At 45.9% G+C, this 16,259-nt stretch overlaps 1 protein-coding gene across 3 annotated transcripts in view; it reads right to left on the bottom strand.

The window, feature by feature from the left end:
- Positions 1-16,184, bottom strand: part of TOM1L2 (target of myb1 like 2 membrane trafficking protein) — a 51,825-nt gene extending 35,641 nt beyond the window's left edge. For 2 of the 3 annotated variants that reach the window (XM_057427776.1, XM_057427777.1), the window contains exon 1: positions 16,070-16,142. In XM_057427776.1, the coding sequence (XP_057283759.1) occupies positions 16,070-16,121 (52 nt within the window). In that variant the 5' untranslated portion in view covers positions 16,122-16,142. Of the gene's footprint in view, positions 1-16,069 lie in introns of all 3 variants that reach the window. The other variant, XM_057427775.1, reaches the window with a different exon arrangement.
- Positions 16,185-16,259: the final 75 nt, after the last annotated feature.

The raw sequence follows: 16,259 nt of genomic DNA, 5'->3' as shown, positions 1-16,259 counted from the left end.
AACAACCTGTCCAGGATTTAATGGCTTCTTTGGAAGCCATGCATCTCTTTGATGCAAAATAGATGTGATTGTCACATCTATGGCTGCCCCATCCCTGGCAGTGTTCAAGGCCAGGTTGGACACAGGGATTTGGAGTAACCTGCTCCAGTGGAAGGTGTCCCTGCCTGTGGCAGGGGTTGGAACTGGATGAGCTTTAAGGTCCCTTCCAACCCAAACCAATCTGCGATTCTATTATTCTATGCTTTTATGAATAAGATTAAACAGATTTTGGAAGCTATCACAATGCAAAGGAATGGCATGCAAATCAGGCCAATACCCTTTTAAAAGTCCCCAGTTCCTCAATCTCATTAAAAGGCATCTAAATAGCTCTGGTTCACAGCAAGGTTCTGGATCACTACCAAAGGATTCCAGGGTGACATGAGAAATGTGAAATCAGACAAGGAAGAAGGCAATGAGCAGGAGTCCCTCCTGCCCCTCCCTCGCTGAACTAAAGTGTTTATGGCATGGTTTAATTGCTCAACAAAAGGGTTGGTACCTCCCAGCCTGGTGCCAAAGGCACCTTACACAGCTCCTGACCCAAGAGCAGCTCCTGGTGCTGTGTTAGTGCTGATTTAGCCCCTGCAGGAGTTGGCGTCTCACGCAGAGCCAGGATACCAGCAGCAAGATGGTCAGAAACGAGATGCTGTCGGTTCCCACCACATCTCTCAAATTAAAGCAGAAACGTGCTGGTAGAAAGAAAGACAATCTGGCACCCTGGGTCTGACACTTCACAGACCCTGGACACTGCATATGGACACACAAGCATTGGCTTATCTTTAGCCTGCAAAGAAAAGGAGGCAAAAAATGGTGCTGCTTTTCCACTTCACACCTTCCTTCTGAGATTTAACTCTTGGGGTTGCATTTCCATGCTCTGCCAAATGGAAGGATCAGTATTTCCCTGCTCACACTGAGGTCCTGCGCATTTGCAGGCATTCAGGGGTGTAGGGTTTGCAGTGTACACAGGCTCAGGGCACACAGGAGCCCGGCCAAGCCTCTTGCTCTGACCTGAGAGATGTCGCCACACGAAAAGCCAAGTCAGGAACGCCTGTGGAACCAGCAGGTAATAAACAGGCAGGGCAGGAATGCAGGAAGAAAACACAAGGACTTTTACCACCCATCTTGAGCCAGCTCAAAAGTCACCTAACAAAACAATGCTAAGACTGGTTGTCCTCAAGAAGTTAATTCTCAGTCCATACTCCTCACGCTTCTAAATAACAGCCCAATGCTGGTGACACCTACATACAGATATGATAAAGCAGAATTCCTCACTCTTCCCTACTTCCCCTTCCCAGCACTCATCTCTGACCATTACACTGAACCCACCAATGGAGACAGCCTCAAGACTTCACTGAGATGGGGACTGCACACACTGGACTGCGGATGCTCTTTAACTCACATGCCATATGTGCGTTGATGCAGCAGAGACCGAGGGCTGGAAGCACTGAGAACAGCTCCTGTGGCTGAATGATGATAGGAGGCACAACCAGGGTGGAAATGTCCCTAGAAAGGTCTATCTCTCAGTACCAGTGACTGTGGTGCTGGGTAATGTTCTTGGAAGAAAAGGAATCTAAATCTAAATGCTGCACTAACAAGGAATCAAGGAATCGCACTGAATGAAAGTGGGAGAACTGCGCTGTTTTCTGCCTGAATCCCAGAACCTGGTGAATGAACAGATCTTTGTGCTCACAGAAAGCACAGTTTTCTCTTGGGGCTTCTCCAGATGTTGCTTAAGAGACTCTCAATTCATATATTTAGGAAGGATTACACACAAAAATCACCTTGTGTTTACACAGGAAGCATTCACACCATAGCAGAGAGACCCAAGAGCAAGCTCCAATTCCAAATCTCTCCCATTCCCTCCGACAGCGTTCGTCAGGCAGCCTAAAACATCTTGTTTGGGGTGTTTTTCTACTTGGAAGTTCAGAAGATTGTGGCTCTTAGATCTCTGTCTTGCCTCTTGACAGTCCAGCTGCCTGCCAGCTGTGCTCCAAGCCTCACATTAGCAAATCAAACAGTCAGATGCGCTCTATTTCACTGTGTGATGCGTGACAGGGAACAGAAGAAGCCGCACCATTAGTGGGCTTTTACTTCCATCCTACTGGTCCCCCTCTCGTGGGTGCAGGAAAAGCCTCTCAGACCAAGGGCTATCACTAAGGTCAAATGCAAAATGCTTTTACAGCAGGGACAAAGGTCTTTGAGGGGAAACCAGATGCAAGGCGATGCAGAAGAGGCAGGACAGCTCACAAGGGAAGATAAGCTATTGATTGAGGCAATGGCATCACTCTGTTGAGCTGTAGCTTATAGAAATGCATTGCTTTAAAGCATCACTACGTTTCGTGGCTGCAGTTTCTCTCAGATTCAACAAATCAGCAGTGACCTGCACAGCACCATCAGTAAGACGTGGGGAAAAGACCACAGAAGCATATTTCAGCTGTCCAAGCAAAATGAAGATAAGACTAAAGATCCTCAGCATTCACATAGCTGCTGAGTTCAAGAGACCTCACTTGGAAGACGAAGATAACCCGAATAACACACTTGGATACTCCTGGACTTCACAGTCTTGCTTTCTCTCTATTTTCTTTCAGAAAGACAGTCGCAGGCACTTAGACATTATGGTACCAAGAGGAGGTTTTCTGCCTTTTTATCAAAATGCTGCTATTAAAGAAAATAAATGGGACTTATTCAAGATGCCAGATCAAAGCTCAGCTCCTGAAGTGACTTAGTCCAAAACCCCTGCCAGTTTCTTTGTTTGAAAGCACAGCTCCAATAGCAGTTTTCAATTAGCCACCTCACTGCTCCGAGTCCTTTTTCTACATTCCTTATTTCACACTGCTCTGAAAATGCTGAGCTTCACACTTCCAAAGGAAAAGGCAGTCAGCTTGAACAAACGGGCTCAATCGGAACGGCAGGGCATTACAGAGAACGTGAGCTGGGTTGTACTGCTCAGCACTGGTCACCTGCTTCGACCGTTGTGATTTTGCAATTGATTTTAACTATGCTTATGGTGAAACTCTTTGGGATGAAGTCATTTATCCTCCACTCCTTGTTTTGACCAAGTTTCTCATGCTGAATAAATGAATAATCATGGTTTGGGTTGGAAGGGACCTTAAAGCTCACCCAGTTCCAACCCCCTGCCATGGGGAGGGACACCTCCCACTAGAGCAGCTTGCTCCAAGTCCCTGTGTCCAGCCTGGCCTTGAACACTGCCAGGGATGGAGCAGCCACAGCTTCTCTGGGCACCCTGTGCCAGCGCCTCAGCACCCTCACAGGGAAGAGCTTCTGCCTAAGAGCTCATCTCAGTCTCCCCTCTGGCAGGTTAAAGTTGTTCCCCTTGTCCTGTCCCTACAGGCCCTTGTCCAAAGTCCCTCTCCAGGTTTTCTGTAGCCCCTTTAGGCACTGGAGCTGCTCTAAGGCCTCCCTGGAGCCTTCTCTTTCAGCCTAAAAGCAACGAGAGAAGCTGTGGACAAGTATATGTGCAATCAGAGTGAATGTTTAGCTCCAATGCTGTTTGAAGGCTCAGTGGTAAACTGGGAACTGTCATTTTCCCCAATGAACTTTCAGGTTTTCCTCTTCCTGAAGGTGCTGCCCAAATGCCAGACTTCTCCAAACCTTTCTGAATCACACTTCCCTGCAACCATGAAGAAGCAATATGCAATTACTGGGCCTTTTTAAAGACCACATGATATTCAGAGTTATGCTACAGCATTCCTGTGATTTAGCTATGCTATAGGAAAGACATCACCACCCCAAATTCTCTGGAGCAGGAAGCTATAACTGATTAACTGAGCATGTTACAGCAGTTTCAGCAGCAGAGCAAGGTGAATGGATTAACACATTAAATATTAACAGTTGTATAACAAAGATGGTTTTCCTTTCATGCTCAGAGCTTCTCCTGAACAAAACCAAAACAGCAATCCTTGTAATAATCACATAGGAGGCAAGGGAGTGTACCAGTTCAGTTTATCACATCTCACAGGTCTCAATGCATTTACAGGTTGTAAAACGAGATGGACCTCCCAGTACTATACTATTATATTGTGCAGAAATGGCCTGACAGGGTAACCTAGTCCAGGCAGTTTCTGTACTCAGATGTCATTCATCTCAGGCACAAACGATGCTTTAGTCATAGCCTTTCAGAGCATTTGGAATGCGGATCCGCAGCGGAACGGTGTGTTTCTGTACAATAAAGACTTCTGTTATGCATCTTCTCACTGAAGTTCCCCCATCAGCAGAAATTGTTGCTGCTGACAGCATGCTCCGCTGAATGACATGTATAGAAGTTGCTCTCTTTCAAAACAGATGGCAGAAAGAGACCACTGCTTCTTTAAACCCAAGAAGAAATCCCTCCCACTTCTTCATTCTCCCCAGCTTTAAAAGCTACACACAACCCCCTGCCTCCCTCCTATGCGCTGTACACTCATTAAAGCAAGTGTGTTGACCCATGTACTGTAAATAGCTGTCCTTCAGAGCTAGGTCACACAGCAGCAGCTCAGAGAGCCATTTGTGTGATTCACAGGCACTTCTCCCCAAAACTCTGCTTGCACTGCACGTCTCCTCACCTCTTTCAGCAGTGACCTTGGCCAGATTCCCATCTCCCTGCAAAGCCACGATACTCATCCTCTGGTGCCACTTTACAAGCGACAAACAAGGACCTGCTCGCTTCAATATGCTAAAGCCTTCAATCAGGAAGGTCAAAGCAGTTTGAAAATACACACCCTGTATTAATGGATTTTAGAGGATTTGAATGGAGGCGTTTGCTGTGTGATTTACTGTAGGGAAGCAACAACCCAGCTACTCCTTCGTGACATGCCACATCTCATGACAGACTGTCCCCTCACATGGTTGTAGAGGGGGAGATGATGGCTCTGCTTGGCAAACATCTGTGATCTATGAGGCCAGGCCTCCAGTAGTACAATATTATCACACTCCATGTGTCCATCTAGATGAGAGGCACGAAAGCATACATTAAAACCTTCGAGGTGATAAAATGTTCCCCCTTGGATTTGCCTTGTCTGAATCCGACTGCTACGACTTGTCCATATGACTCTGCACAGAAGAATTAATCAGTGCTGCGCTACTTAAGCGGGTCAATGCATGGGGACGGTGACCCAAACATCCTCCTCCTTTGGCCACAGTAAGCTGCACACCACATCACCCCAACATTTAATCATTTCCATAGGCAGAACTCAGCTTGCCAAAGAGCTTTTATTTCTCCAATGAATTTGGATGATTGGGGGAGCTCCTTGTTCCTTAACTGGGGCTACCAGGCCCTTAATTGAAATCTCAGCTATTAAACCACAAGTCAGATGAATAATTCCCGTTGACCAACACTAGAAATACAACATTTCTTAGGAGCTGAGTCTTTGGCTGTCCCCAACCCCAAAAACCCTCTACATTAAACTAGAAAAAGCTGCAAATAGATTCTTTTCCCAAGCACCCCTTAGCACCTGAGAAGCTTTTCTCACCAGAAAGAGAACTCAAAAGAGACAAGCCCAATACTGCAAGAAAGCTCTTAAACAGCTTACACATAGACATGAATTTGTCCTAATGCCAAAAACCATTTGCTAAAAAGGGGGGGGGGGGTATGCATTTTATCAGCCTTAACTTAAATCTGAGATCAGGGGCAGCTGAAAGGACTGATCGCCTTCTCAAGTTCTTTGCTAACTTGCCTGAAGGCTCTATTTTCCAAGTCACACAGAACACCAGGATGACAGCTCCTTAAATAAACTGTTGCAAATGGCTTTTTAAAACATTTCCCCCCCAAATGCAGAAGAACACCATCACAATACAAAGTAGAATGTATTTGAGGAGAAGATACTACCAGGAGTCAAGAGGATGCAGTTTTACCACCCAGAACTGCAGGCAGAGAGGTGTTCCAATCTCATAGCTCAGTTGCACAAGATGTCAAAGCAGCATCAAGAGCAACAAGGTGGCCTCATGTGTGCCTTGCTGCCCTGTTCAGGCCATCAGCAGCATCCAGTCATTACAGCTGAGGCCAAAAGGAATATCTTCATGGAAACTTGTGGCTGATCCGAGTGGCAGTGAGCTCTATCTGAAATCTATCAGCTCTTGATGGCCAATTTTGTACTACATGAGTAAAGCAAGTTCTAATAACTCACTTGGGACTTCACTCCAGTACTTACAAGCGACGTGCTTTTCATATTCATAAAACAAACCTAATTGCCTTTCATGGATGAAATGTTTGAGGAATTTTTAATCCATGTCAGCTGCACACTCTGAAAATCCAGCCCCATATTTTTAGACCTCTCCCTCCCACCCACTCCCTTGGAACATGTTTGCTGCAAACAGACTCTAAGGCAAAGAGAATCCATCAGGCTCCTACATTAGTATTATTTAGATCAGTTTTGCAGGTTACTCAAGTCAATTGCCCACATTCTCACATGCTTAAAATGAACTGAAAACACTGATTACATTTAATGAGGGGCCAAAAAAAAAGGCAGAATCTTTCCATCCTACAAAGGAAGGAGCTGGAAAAACAAGTTTACTCCCTTAGCTGCAGTATGCTACAGGATATTGTGTGTTAAGAATGAATTGAAGCAACTCCTGCAGTGACTATTTCATGCGCATGTTCCCCTACCCAGCTGTATTACTATGAAGGTGAGAGCTGTGTCCTCTGGAAAACCATCATAATCCCACATATAGAAGTGGGCAGCGAGGAGCCTCTCCTCACACTGCTCTATAAGATGCCAGCAGACCTGAGCACGAGGCAGCTTGCTCCCATTCAAACTCTTCATAGCTTGAAGGTCAGTGTCTGGAATACACTGAGTGTTCTCATCACAGGAAGAGGGGAGAGCTGGCTCTTGCTCCTCTAGGTACCGGGAATCACTCCTGACAATTCTCATTTAAGGGCTCTGTTGCCACCTGCCCATTCCAGGGAGCCAAGCTTGCTATGCCTGCTGAAGTTTCCAAACAGTCTTCTCAGGAAAGCTGAGTGCAAATCAGGCGACATTAACAAGATGCATGTGTGCAATTCCAGCCTGTCCAGCCTGAGAAATGCAGGTTTCTTGCTAATAACCCCAGTAAAAACACTGCTGCATTTCTACAGCCCTGCTTCTCAAGTGCATTGCCACAGATAACCCTGAAAAACACTGATAAATAGAAAATGTCAATGCAAGAAGAGCAGGTCAAGCATGCAAATGCCTATTTCTGAGGCTACCATTTTCATTTTCCCTTAAGTCTCTGTTCCCCAACTGGTGTTACTGAGTCATGTAACTTCTTCAGGTCAGGAACTGTCCCACTATACCACATTCCACTGCAATTGCCTGTTGTACATGATGCTATTACTGTGGTAAAAGTAAAACCAGTGTAAATGTGCAGGGGATTGCATTTTACTCTGGGATAAGAACCATATTGGTCCTTGGGCAGTTAAACCTCTAAGTAGAACACGTTTTGAGCATGGCTTACAAAGAGTTTGGCTCAGAGTGAACCCTAGCAAATGAAAAGGGCTGATCTGAAGAAAGGGCACTCTGAAAACTGAGGAGCAGGGATGAGAAGGGAACTTTCCCCAGTGTGAATATATACAACCTCCTGGAATCCACAGAGAACCAGCTCCCCAGTCCTTGCTGCTTACAGCTTGTTAATGAGTATGGGAGATGAGACAGGATACTGAATACCAAATACAAACCTCACTGGCAGTGTGACACTGATACATGTTGTGTCACTGCTCCTGCTTGGAAAAGCAATGGGTACCAGCACCAGCCTGGTCCTGTTTGCTGATGATCCACTCAGTGACTGAGCTTCAACAGCTTCAGCTGAGATTAAGCCTCTCCTGGGCACCCCTAATGTTTGAGGGGATCAAGACTTTCTCAGCTTCTTCTGGCTTTAATGTTCATGTACACTGCGCACGTCCGTCCTCAGCCCAGCAGCAGCTTCCTAAGCAACCAACAACAGTATAATAAAACAGTCTTTATGAAAGGGTGCCCTTTAAGGGTAAAAAGCTTGCCTGAGAGAGGTGGCACCATTTCAGCTCTCTCCTGGTGATCAGCAACAGCCAGCATGCAGACTAAGGACTGCTTTAAGGGATGCTACATGTGAAATACCTCACTAGCTGCACCAAGACTCAAGGCTGATACCCTTTAAGGAACTTAGTTGGAAGAGGGGTTTCTTGCTCACTGGCTATGCCAAGTCATTTTAAAGGTGGTTTTAATGATAGGAGGTAAAACCCACACATGATCCAGCATCCGAACTGACCACTGACCCATTTGGGATGTTTGCTGAACTTTGATCACGTCAAGTCTGACAGCTGCTCAAACTGAACTGCTCATTACACTTGTAAATACAAACTGATCTCACTCTGCCATTAGGCAGCCACTGTAGAGTTGCCATAACAACTTCTTGTCTAATAAGTGATTTCAGATTTCCCATTCTTTGCACTAACAGAACATTTCACAAAGGTCTGAGATGGCTCTTTTCATTAAAATACCCTTCTAATTAGAAGAACTCAAAATCAGGAGAGAAAGAGCAGCTCAAAGATAATGAAAATCAAGCCATTTACTGCAGCTTAACCATTAGATAGAGTAACTCGAACCCAAATACAAGCTGGATCCTACTTAACCTCTGCCTCTCACTCTCAATCAGCTCCATACCCCATAATAATTGCTTGGAAAAAAGACTAGCCAGAGTTCAGGGAATAACTGGTCACAATGTGGAGACTGATTTCCAGATGAAATATCCCAAATGTTCTAATAAAGTTCGTCTGTTTTCTCTACTAATACCTTACATTAGGAACCAGTGAACTGGTTAAAATCTTTAACACTGTCAGAGCAGCTCAAGGTACCTTTTTGTGGTTACAGGCAGGAAGGACACCCTTTTTCTTCCAAAAGGAAGAGAAATGCAGAAAACTAGAACTGAGACAAAACTAAAGTTAAAAAACGTAGAATAATCAGGAAATACAAGGTTTTAAGAGGGACTTTCTGCATTTACTCATCTCCACAAGACCTGTGAGTGCTTTGCTATTTGGGACAAACACAAAGCTGGCCACACTTCTTGCAGGAGATGCATCCTACACAAAAATAGGGATGATGCAACACATCCACATTAACAATATCCTCATCGTTCCTGAGCACATTTGGGAAGTAACAAAGTCTCTTGCTTTCAGCATAAGAAGCCAAGGCTCTACAAAGCTCCTGGGGTTCAAGCACAGTTTAACGCACCAATCTGTGCCTCCACTTGTGTACATTTGCTTTGATCTAAATTTGAACCAAGAATCTCTTCCCAAAGTAATGGGAGCCAGAAGGTTTCTGAGGACCAGCTGGGGAACAGCCTGCCTTCGCCTGCAAGAAGAAAGCAAGATTATGAACCACACAAATAATTCAACAGGTTTCTTCTATCTTCTCTATCTTTGAGTCTCCTAATGCTCTGAGACTACGTGGCTAACCCTGAGCTGCCAAAGGGTTTCTGTGAACTGAAAGATACTGAAGCATGGGTACATGGACTCTACATAACCCTGCCAGGAATTGCCTAAACACAGGCAGGGTATATACATAAAGGGACTTTTCTTCCTTAATCCCTGATTTTGAAATGAGCTACTACATTATGGGCGCTACCTTATAATTCTGACAGGTACAGAACAATCACAGAGTGTGTATTTAAATACAAAGATAGTGCTGCCAATAACAGACTGGTTGCGTTTATATGCATCTCCTCTTGAGCAATGGGAAGAACACCTACAGATTGGAAGATGTGGTTCCATGAGTTATGTAAAGACACGTTTACCTGCAGCAAAGGACCTGCTCCTAAGGGAAGAGAGAAGCAAAGGCAAAGCCTTTATACCAGTGAGGTTTTGTTCTCAATTTTAAGAGTCCTTTCCCATTGATAACAAACAAGTGAGCAAAGCAATCAGGGAGAACCATCAGCAGAATGACTAAGCAAGCAAAGAAGATGAGGCTTGTCCATCCTAGATAGGATCTGTATCCTCAGCAACAAGCTTCTTCTATGTAAAAACCTAACAATTCCTCAGACAGATGCAGAAATGGAAAAGTCATTCTGGATGATCTGTGCAGATTCATCACAGGGAGAAAGACGGTGCTCTGCAGGTTGGCCTTCAGGTCACTTCAACTGCTCAGGGCTCCTACAGTGCTGCTTTCTCCCCTGGGTTCTCCAAACATTTAGGCTTTTCATTGCCTGCACATTGCATGGATTTTGAAACCAAAACAGGGTGTGAAACAATTTACCCAAACACGAAACACCACATGAGGAAGGAGATTGCCGGGACAAGCCTGATGAGCACCAACCCTGCAGGAACCATGCAGCACCTTTCCCCACAAAGGATCATCACAGAATGGTTTGGGTTGAAAAGGACCTTATGATCATCCAGTTCCAACCCCACTGACCATCAGCACTGACAACGCTACCAAATGCCTCCAGCCTCTTCAAGAGATGCTTAATTAAAAGCTCACCATAGTTTATGAAATCAAAGGGAAGTCTCACTAATTTAAACCTGTTCTTAATCCAGCCAAGGAAAACACAATGCTGCTATTTTTGGTGAGAATTCTTTTGGCTGAAGTCTGAAATCAGTTGGAAGGGTCTGTGGGGGATTTTCTAACTGTGCTTTTAGTCAAGCACATATGAAATAATGCAGTTTAAAGACACGATATGTGAGCAGAGAAGCAAACTGGGAACGAGCTGTCCTCACACTGCAACCTCTCACATCAAGGTCTCTATTAGAAACATATGGAGTATATATTCAAGTATCTTGTGCTGAAAGAGATAAAACTGCATTACTCAAAAATGCATGTTCTAATACCTTCATGAACTACAATCTGCTTTTGTGCCTATAAAATAAATCCAGTCTTAGAGCCTTAGTATTAAATAGCATTATACTAATTACCCAGCCTCACACATGTATGTAGTTTCTCCAAGTTGCCAGATCCATGACTCAGAAGTTATCTGCTCCTTTAAAAAGCAAAGGGATCCATTTTCATATTCCATGCGGATTTGCCTTACAACAGAATCCATTGTTCCAAAGTGAAAGCAGATCCAAATAACCTTATAAAACTAAAAGTACTTTATCAGACTCTTTTGCATGACTAGCACTAAATGAGCAGCAGGGGGTTGGATCCTTCCCAACTGACCAGCTACAGGAATACCTATAAAAGCACTTAAACTCTGAGGAGAGAACTTCTTGTGCTCTCTTCACTGCAGGAAAACACAAAGTTCATCTTTCTGATACCATGCAGCATATACTGTGGGCATCTAGTTACTGCTACCTTGTCCAGAGAAAAGCTTCCCATAGAACTTCAATGGTTACGGCTTTATTTCATTATAATGCAATGAATAAAAGGATTCAGACCCCAGCAGCACACTGCAAACACATCACCTTATTGGTACCAGATCCTAACATTATGCTGTGCACATTAAGCACTGACTTCTGGTGCTGGGGAAAGGTTTGTCTTTAAAAACGTGGTTTACTTGCAGCACAGCAAAGTAGTAAGTTCACTCTGAAGGGAACTTGTGTATGTGGACAACAAAGGCTGGGTTAATTCCTCCTGGGGGATTACCACGGGCTGCTGGCTGCAATACATTCCTCTATTCCTGCACGTAGCCATCAACTCATTCATTTAGGAACCACTTTTATTCCAAGACTCATAAAAATCCTAAGACAGAAGAAACCTGAAGAAAGGCCTTAAGTGCTTCTTAGGGAAAGGAAAATAAAATGGTGTTTATGCACCTCCCAAGCTGAGGCATTTTCTCATTAAAGGGAGGGGAACGAACCAGCAGCTCTGGAAACAGACTCTGTTCACCACATTTATTATCAATTTAATAGCCCTGAATGGAAACTGCAAGTGCTTTTGATAAAAATCAATTGCAAAGCTGTCTGCCTCACCGGTGCTTCAATAAAGTGCCTCGGTATCTTTTGCTGAGGCCTTGTTTTCATAGCCTCCTTAAACAATACTCTCCATTAAATCACTGTACTGTTCCTCCTCTGAAAACAGACTGGAAGGCAAGTGTCTGAACCAGAACCCTTCATTCAGGCCTCCCTTCATCAGCAGGTAACAGGGGGGGGTAAACCCTGATCAACACCCCCAGTTATGCAGAACACCTTAGTTCCTGCTGTATAGTTTAAAATTACCTTTCAGGCCTCTGTGCATTTAAGTCTGGTGCTGGACCTCTCTCCCTGGAAGTCTTAGGCTCCAAGTCAAGCAGTCTTCAGGCTTGAAAGGCTGAGTTCAGCACCACACAAAGCCCTGACCACAGCCCTTCCCAAACGGGACCTGGATGTGCCCATCCATCACCCCATTTCACACATCCGTGCCCCAACTCACCCCTTCGGCCCTAAGGGAGCTGGGTGGTGGGACAGCAGCAAGATTTGGTTTGTATTCAAACACATCAGCACTGTCTTGAAGCCTTTGTAAAATCTCCAGAGATAAAAAAAATCCCTCAAAATATGACAAAATGGAACTGGTTTTCCTGTGTCCTCATGTGGAAGCCATATGGTCTATATCAAGTAAGCAAAAATGAAGACACCAGTACTCCCCATTGTTGTAATTCAATCAGCTTTAATCATCCGAGATGTTTCTGCTAAACGATGGCAAGGGTATTTGTTCTAATAACCTTGAATCGAGTGGTGACACTTTAAAGATGGCTCCCTTGAACAAAGAGAGATAAAACACAATTTATGGCAGGATGTTCGATCTCAAGGCAAATTCCCACTACTGTAAATTGCTGCTTTTTCCCCCCAGGCCAGCTCCTCACCATACAGCGAGCAGTCTGTCTTTGCTGGTTTACTACCCATCCTCCTGCACTTCTCCTCCTCGCTGCTCTGGAGGCCTGTTCACAATAATCCTTTTCTCTAAAGATTTAGTCCATCGTATTTACGGCACTAAGTGGGAAAAATCAACAGCTTGGTTATAAGAACCAGGCCAACACCCAGAGCCACAAAGGATCAGAAACCAGCCATACTCAGCAGCCTATGAAGCCCACAGTAACCAGTTTCACCCTCCAGACCCTTGCCAGCTTCTCCAGGGCTGGTGGCACAACCAGCCCTCAGCTGGCCAGAGCCACCAGCACAAGCTGCCAGTGAAAGCCCCAGTGCTCTCCGGGCTCTCCCTGTGCAGCATCACCAATGGTTACTGGGTTCAACACATGCCGAGCACGCAGCACTGGTTAAAAAACACTCACAATACACCAGGAACAACACACAATCCCTAGATCTTCCCAAGGAAGCCTGCTAGGAAGCACTGACCACCAACACTGTGATGGGCTGAAGGAACCAGGAAGACTTCTAAGTGCCTTGGGATGCTGAAGAGCACCATTTGCTCACACAGCCTTTGGGCAGGGTTGGATTCTGCTACAAAGTCCTGGCTGAGGTTTTCAGTTTATATGCAAAGTGATGCTATTACCTCCTTCCAGGTTAAAGGCAATATGGAATGAACAAGATAAGTTCAGGAATCTCTCAGACAGCAGCCCAGCACCTTCCACACAACAGCCCCATCAAAAGCTACCTCCTCCACTCAAGAGAGGACCTTGCTGGAGGCATAATGGCAGTTCAGTGTCCACAGGTCAATCAAAGCATCAAAGCAAAATGAAGTGCGGTTTGTAATTACTGGCCATGGTGATGGCTTATACAGCTTTGGTTCTGCCACCACTGGAAATTAAATAGAGGCTATTATAAAGTCAGTTCAAAAATCAGGTAGCTTTCAGCGCTGAGGAACCCGGCTGCCGTTTAAACGGGCACTTTAGATTCAGGAGACTCCATCCATCTCCATTACAAATCCTCCGAGCTCATCCTTGCATTACTTTGCCACATTAAGCAAAAGGGTTCACATAAAAAGCCTGTCTGGCTTCAGACATTATCCAGCTAAAGAGGAGGAAAAGAGAAAATCCCTTGTATTACCTCTCCCCAAACCTTCTCCCACATCTTTGTTCCTTCAGACCTGGCATTTCTCTGCAGACATCGTGTAGCCCTAATTAAATCTTCATGTGAACTCACTGCTACTTCCTGGCAGAGCACACACATTCTTGGTGTGCTGATGGACCTACAGGATTTGCTGCACTCCTCCCTTCTGGTGAGTGTTAGGCCTCGCTTGAAAACATCACAACTGTGTTCAACACAATATGTTGAACCAGAAACACAAAATCATTCAGTTCCTTTGAAAGGATGAAGAAGAACATAAGTGAAAATCATATTCCACAAGCTCATTGAAAAAAAAAAGCCTGTGGAAACAGTGGGCAAATAGCACTGTCTGAGAACAAGGCATGCTTTTGTTTCCCTGTTGTCTCAGGGAAGGGATAACTGGCAGGGATATGAGCAGCAGAAATATCTTCCTTCCAAAATAAGATCTGCAGCTCCCTCTTCTCCCCCCCCCCGGAATGAGAATCCATTCTTAAAGCACAGCTGATTTTGCATTAAAGGAAGCTGCATTAGAAGACCCACACAAACCCCCCCCCCCCCCCCCAGCCTTAGCTGATGAAAGCAGCTCCTTTGGAGCTTTGTGTTCAAAGCCTCCAAGTTGGAAGCAACTGCTCAAAGAGGGGATGGAAGAGCTGTGAAAACCTCTGCAGAGGTTGGAATGCAGAAGGTTAGAAAAGCAGCTTTTAGTGCTAAACACCCCCCCACCATCGATTCTTAAGGAAGCCCCTTTAAAACACTTACTGATGCTAAAAGGAACTGACAATAAATAGATGAGAAATGATTGCCTTCCCTTTAACAGCACTCACTGCAAAAGGCCTGTCCAAGCAGCTATCAGCCAGCTGTCCCGGCAGATGTGGTCAGATGGCCAAACACAAAGCAAAGGCACTTTAGAATCATGTTTAACTTTCCCTGTTCCCATTCTTACCCTCAGCACTTCTCTCCCTACGCAGAGGGAATAACCACCCCAGATGGCTAAAGCAAACCAGCAAGTTACACAGATGCTCCATAGAGCCTGACAAAGCAGAGTCCAGCCATTTTCAGTGCATGGTGGGAGACTCACCCATGCGAGGGCCTTTCACCTCTGCAAGGTGTAGGTGAGGAAATTACTATAGAATAACCTCTGGGCTTTGAGGCCACGACCAGGTCGCCTGCCAAATGTTTCCCCTTTAATTTCCAATTGGAAATTGAAGGAACAAGTGGACCAAGATTCCATAAATTAACATGGAATAGCTATAGGCTATATGTGCTATATATAACTCCTAAATAAGGCATTAGAACTCTTGGTGTTTTGAAACACAGAGCATTCAACTGCACATGGCCTTGGCTCCTGGGACCCCTCACTGCAGGAACCTGAGCAGCTCTGCTGCTCCTTCCCAATGTAAGGGATCTTTTAGATCTTCAAGGTGTAAGAGAAGAGAGCAGGAGGCAAAGCCAGGCCACCCAACCATGGGCAAGGCATCAAGCTCTGCACAAGTGGTGCCCAGGCCTCCTCCCACGGTCCTGGCTGTGGCAACCCAGCCCAAAACCAGACCTGCCACAGCTTAAAGTGAACACATCTATGGGAGGGAAGGAAGGAGGAGCAGCCACAGCAGCCCTGGAAGGCCTTGGCCAGTCTTCCAGTGGAAGCACAGCCAAAATAACCTGTCTGAAGTCCACAAAGCATGAGCAAACCACAATGGAAGCTCTGGGCTGAAGACGGAGCATTGTACCCCTAAACCACAGCACCCTCCCTGCACATGCACAGGCCCAGGGGGGTTCCACACTTTGGGTTAAAGGCAGCAGAACCCCAGTGCTGCTCCGTAACCAGGCACACACAGGGAGCAGAAGGAAGTGGGGAAGGAAGGCAACAACTTCCCTTCACCCACCAACCACACCGAAATAGTGTCGCTCCCCCCCCATGGCAAACAGCCTGCCCAAAGCCATCACCCCCCCACACTGCCCACAGACCCCTCTGTGACCCACACTAAGGCATACAGCACCCACCAAACCCAAACCCCTCCACGGCCAGAGCCCCCCACCCCATAAGCCCCACAGAGGCCTCATCTCCTCCAATTAACTCCACAGACCCCCCCCACACCCTCCACATCACCTCACCGGCCCCCACCGCCCGGAGGCCCACAGCCCCGCTATCCCTCCAGCCCCTGCTCGCCCCCTTACCGAGGCTCTGCCCCACCGGGGTGCTGAAGGGGTTCCCCAGCAGAAACTCCATCTTGGGATGACAACAAACAGCGGCCTGGCGGCCTGCCCCCCACACCCCTTCCCCGTCCCTCACCCCGCCCGGACAAACAGCCTCACAAACCAATCGCAGCTTGTTTTATCGAGCAGGTCCCGCCTTCTCGCAGTTGAT

This window comes from Pezoporus wallicus, unplaced genomic scaffold, assembly GCF_028554395.1.
Source record: "Pezoporus wallicus isolate ANWC-B61680 ecotype Strahan unplaced genomic scaffold, APGP_CSIRO_Pwel_v1 contig_10768, whole genome shotgun sequence".
Taxonomy (NCBI): Eukaryota; Metazoa; Chordata; class Aves; order Psittaciformes; family Psittacidae; genus Pezoporus; species Pezoporus wallicus.
The sequence above is the reverse complement of the archived record's forward strand: the minus strand, read 5'-3'. Positions and strand labels throughout refer to the sequence as shown.